The 5,184-nt window shown below is 43.0% G+C and overlaps 1 protein-coding gene across 5 annotated transcripts in view; it reads right to left on the bottom strand.

The window, feature by feature from the left end:
- nicn1 (nicolin 1) overlaps nt 1-5,184 on the bottom strand; it is a 19,741-nt gene that overhangs the window by 12,015 nt on the left and 2,542 nt on the right. For all 5 annotated transcript variants that reach the window (XM_020612205.1, XM_020612206.1, XM_020612204.1 and 2 more), the window contains 4 exons: nt 4,290-4,469; nt 3,124-3,237; nt 2,146-2,214; nt 1,441-1,545 (listed from right to left, as the gene is read on the bottom strand). In XM_020612205.1, the coding sequence (XP_020467861.1) occupies nt 1,441-1,545; nt 2,146-2,214; nt 3,124-3,237; nt 4,290-4,469 (468 nt within the window). The remainder of the gene's footprint in view (nt 1-1,440; nt 1,546-2,145; nt 2,215-3,123; nt 3,238-4,289; nt 4,470-5,184) is intronic.

Genomic DNA, 5,184 nt, shown 5'->3' with positions numbered 1-5,184 from the left:
TTTTAGGATTGATTTTAAATTGTTGATGTTTGTCTGTAAGGCTGTACATGGTCTGGCACCTTCATATATTTCTGAGCTTGTGCGTTTTTATACTCCAGAAAGGACACTTAGGTCTTCGAACCCGTTGAGCCTGGAAGTGCCGAAGTCCAGACGGAAACATTGGGGAGACCGAGCTTTTTCAGTTCGGGCTCCTATACTGTGGAATGGTCTGCCACGGGAGATTAGCTCTGCTCAGAACCTGGCTGTTTTTAGATCACTTCTTAAAACATATTTGTGTTCACTGGCTTTTATCAATTTTACTGATTGATGTATTTGTTTTGACTATGTATTTTTCTTATTTTATTGTCTAGATGTGTTTTATCTGGTCTTAGGTATCTTTATTATTATTATTTGTTTATGTTTTACTGGAAAGCACCTTGTAACAGGTTTAGAAAGGTGCTATATAAATAAACTTTGCTTGCTTGCCTCAGAACTGTGCATGAACTGTGCACAAGCTGTTAATTTCTGACTGAAGCTGCAGTTTCCCACAGAATTGCAGCGGTAGCTCAGGGGGTGAGGGGTGCCATGCTTAAAAAAAATGATGTGTATAATAATATTATAGTGCAGTTCATCTGACCTGTCCCTCCTGCACTAGCCCTCCCACAGCAGCAGTGTGTCGGCTGCTGCCCTCCTCCTACATCTCTCACTTCCTGACCCTCTGCTTCAGCAGCACTGGTTGGAACCAATGAATATCTCAGTTGGATCACTCTTCATACTGATCAGTGTTTCCCCGTGTGTTTTTTGACATCCCCCTGGACTGAGGTAGCAAACGTTCAGCGTCACAGATCAGGAACTAGCATCAACTTTTGCACAACAGTCCGTACACATCCATGCTATTCACAGCGTGCTGACCTCAGCAGCAGCTGTATTCTAACGTTAGCCTAGCTAGCCTTACTAGCTTGCTAATAACTTATTAGAAGAGTTGGAGCTCTGCTATTGACAGCGTTATATTATAGAAACAAACACAGAGATGGAGCTGTCTAGAGAGAAACAGAGCAGTACACGGAGGGACAGTGAATACATGCGCTACGCATGGCCCTGCGCTGAAATGAGATTTAACCTATTTTAAATTAATATGTGGCGGTTAGTGTTGTGGTGGTCCGCCTCAAACAAATCACTGTGAGCTATGTGTGACCTCCTCCTTTCCCCAAACTGAACATAAAAATATGCTAATCTCACTCCCACACTCCGCCATGCCGGCCGCTGCTCTCGTTCTGTTATGTACTGATATCGCGAGACAGCTTTCACCTCGACGAGAAATAGCTTCACGTTTTAATATCGCGCTGTCTTGTCGCATCCCTATTCATCACTAAGAGCTACTGCACCTCCTGTTTCATCTGAAAATGACATTCAGTAGGAGCATTGCTGCAAGCAGTGGCCATCCCAGTCTTTCAGACTTACCTCAAATCGTCCAACGGAGGCTGTAGTCTGGCTGGTCTGCATGACCTCTGTCAGAGCCCACATTTGCTGGATACTGGATGATACAGTCTGGGGGTCTGGGAGGCCCTGTGAGACATGCAGGAGGACAGATGTCAGGCAGAGGGCACCACAGTGTACAGCAGCAAATCCTCTTGTTCACACACAGGCTGTAACCAGGACTTTAACCATGCTGAAGTTAAATATTTAAACTGACACAAAATGTAAAGTGTGTTTAGATTAGTCATTGCTTTTAACATTTATTCTTGGTAAATCTAATTTCCCAACATTAAGGTTTCTGTTCTGTGAAAACCTTCTTTTCTGCTTTGAGACGATGCATTTTCTAAAAAGCAGGGGAATAATAGTAATAGTAATTAATATAATCTATACTAATAATTATCAGGTATTTTATTAGAAAGGATTATAAAAAACATTAAATCACCAAATCTGGACACATATGGTTTTCACTAGGTAGAGATCTTGCACACTCCCAGAAACAGAACTGTTGTGGGGAAATAATGAATCATTTCTTTATTTCTTGGCCCAGAATTATTCACATCTAAATGTCTTGGATATGAAATTTATTGGACTCAGCTTATAAAACCTCCAGCAAAGCAGAGAGTAAACTCCCTCAGACTCCCGGAGGACGTCTGTAATGGTAACCACTCACAAACAACACAACATGTGTACCTCCAGATCAGGGTGTTGGTCAACCAGGGTCAGGTCTGACAGCCAATCAGAAACCTCCTTCTCTGGCTCCTGGAGGGAACAATAGTAAATGTCATTTAAACTGGGCAGTTCAGTCTGATGTTGCCATCACCATGCTGTGGTAACGCAGTTCGATTTGACATGTACCGTAGTGTTGACAGGTCCTTACTTTTATATTCTGTGCTATACTCTTCTTTATTTTGTCTATTTGGATTTTACTGTGTTTCTGTGAGAGAACACCTAACTCTGCAGCTCCCACCAGCTCTGTGGAGCTGTAGTGTCTTTCAGCTCATCGTTGTAGTTTTATGTCCTTCACCTTTGAGGTTTTGTTTCAGTCTCATCAGTGCTGTTTCAGTTGCAGCTGTTAGTAGAGGAGACGCTCTACACAGCCACTGTCGACGACCTGCTCAGCAAACAGTAGGCAGACACAGTCAGAGACCAGCGGGTGAACATAGTGCAGCATTTAGCTGCTACCGAGCCAGAGGTTTCCCTCAGAAAGTGGTGGAGACCAAACACAGAGCTAACAGAGAGGGAGCACTGGGCTGAGCTAAATGTATAAATACTGCAGTAAGTGTTGGCTTACAAATTCACCACAGAAACTGCAGCGTCCTGTTTTGAAGCTGGTGGTCTGAAACACTTTCACTTAGGTGGTACCAAACTGGTTAGCACAGCACTGGTGTGGCTGTGTTATGACTATTCAGCTGACAGGGTGACAACTGACTGACTGTATTACTACAGACATGAAACAGCCACTGCGTTTGATATACACAGGCAGAACTGGCAAAGTCACAAGCATAATTACACTAAGAATGAAACAGTCCTTAGAATATTACGCTGCTGCTGTGTAGACTCTACCTCCACATTCAGTAATCTTCTGCCTGTGCATCTCACTGAGCCTGTGTTTAAGGTTAGTTTACTGTTATTATATAAACCTCTGTCAAAAAAGCAAACCAAACTAACCGGCTCTAGGTGAGGGTATATTCTGATCTCTTCGAGGCTGAAGGTGAGCCAGGCAGAGGACGGTTGTCTCAGGATCAGTCGCACCAACACCACACAATCCGGCTCCACCAGCATCTGTATCAATAAGAACCAGAAGTGTTCAGTTGATGTAAACTGATCCTTTGAGCTGATCCCTCAAGCAGCTAAAGAAATAAATTGTGTGGCAGTATATTTAGGTCTTCATACAGAGAATTACTGCAGTGATACTGTAGAATATACATTCAACATTCCTTAGGGTTAAATACAACAAACATTATCTTTACAGGACGACCATGAGTTTAAACTATTTCAGGCATGGAGCACCATCACTAGGATTCACTGTCTGGCTCCATTTGCAAAGAGAATACGCTAGAAATAAAAAAAAAATAGGAAAGATCAGTTAGTGTTGTCTGCATACTGTATATCAACAGTACAATGCTCATCATCCCAGCTGAAACTCACTGTGTCAAATCACTGCATGTTTTATTTATTGAACACTGAGCAACACCGGATACCAGCAGGCCGTCCTTACTAAATGAGTCATAACCCCAGAATTATAACATCATAATTATCATGTTATATAACTATAAAAAATAACAGTAATAGAGCAGCAAGACTCATTTCTGTTCACTGCTCTCAGCTCCAGTCCACAGTGGAACAAAGTGGGTCCATGTGTCGAAGCCCTCAAGCAAAACACTGCACCATAAGTTCTCCCAGTGGTTCAGTTAGCATCTTGCATAACACAGTATTTCTCCTAAGAAGTCCATTCTCAGTGTACAAGCAGGATTAAAGTTTCATACTGGACCACCATTTGCTGGTAGGCCAGCTGTGATGAAAGTCCTGCTGTTGTGTTCACCTATTAAACTTTAATTTAAAGTGAGCAGGGAGAAACTTTCCCCTTTGAGCAGAGGGTTGTGAAAACACACTCTGTACGTATGTCATTCTGCACCGTGAGGCCAGCAACACCAGCACATATTCAACAGGAGTGTGTTCCTCAGAGCTCAGTTTATTACTGGCCTTTTCATACTAAGTTGGAAAATTCAAACTAGCAGTGTCACAGTCTGGAGCCCAGAAACTAAGGACACGACACCCTGCATGCATCTGGTTATCAAGCCCTAGTTTCAGCGTGCGCACACAACCCTGCCTACTTGTGTCCTGTGAATGGAGTAGTAGTCCTGGGAGCCCCCCTCGGTGTGGGGGTTGTCCATCAGACGCAGATCTCTCAGAGCAGTGCACCACTTAGCGGGGGCCTCCTGCCCGGGGCTCCTCCTCAACAAACGCACAGTCACATAGGCTGTGTAGTAGTTCTTAAAGGTGATTTCTTCAATCTGAAAGACACACAGTGAGCCTGGACTACAAACAATATACACGCTAGGGACAGAAATAAATACAGGCCCCACCCATCATCCGGCTAATATCTGAGGATGTCATCTGACTTACATGAGCAGACATAAATTTACACTCATTACAAATATAGGTCCTGGCACATAACCGTTTTAACATTAAGCGCTGCTCAAGGTTTGTTGGGTTCTTCCTCTATTATTGTGATAGTAAGGTCTAGAACTTACTGTGTAAAGTGTCGTGAGACGACTTTTGCTGTGATTTGGTGCTACATAAATAAAACTGAACTGAACTGAATTAAAGCCTAATGACAATGCCCCCTGAGACGCCTGGTAGAGCCTTGTCCTTCATGCATAAACTTGCTCCAGCAGATGCTTTTGAAGCTTGAAGCTTTGAGCTAATGAGGAGTGACTCTGCATTAAAATGTTTTTAATTAGGACTAAATGCCAAAAAGTAGGTCAATGCCCAAAATGTTTGAAGCCTCTCACAAGACCAGACTACTGCTTCATATTTAAACAAATGTTTTCTATGCAAGTGTGTGGTTTTTCTGCTTAATTAGACGGCGTGGCAGGAGACACCACAACATATGGATGCTGAATAAAATTAAGGCAGAGGGAAAACAGTGTTTGGATTTTACTGTAACTGCTTTGGTTGGAGGAATCCAAACTCCGGAGAGATTAGACACGATGAGCCGTGCATTGT

Source organism: Monopterus albus, unplaced genomic scaffold, assembly GCF_001952655.1.
Source record: "Monopterus albus unplaced genomic scaffold, M_albus_1.0 scaffold121.1, whole genome shotgun sequence".
In the NCBI taxonomy this organism is placed as follows: domain Eukaryota; kingdom Metazoa; phylum Chordata; class Actinopteri; order Synbranchiformes; family Synbranchidae; genus Monopterus; species Monopterus albus.
This window is presented reverse-complemented; position numbering and strand designations above follow the sequence as displayed.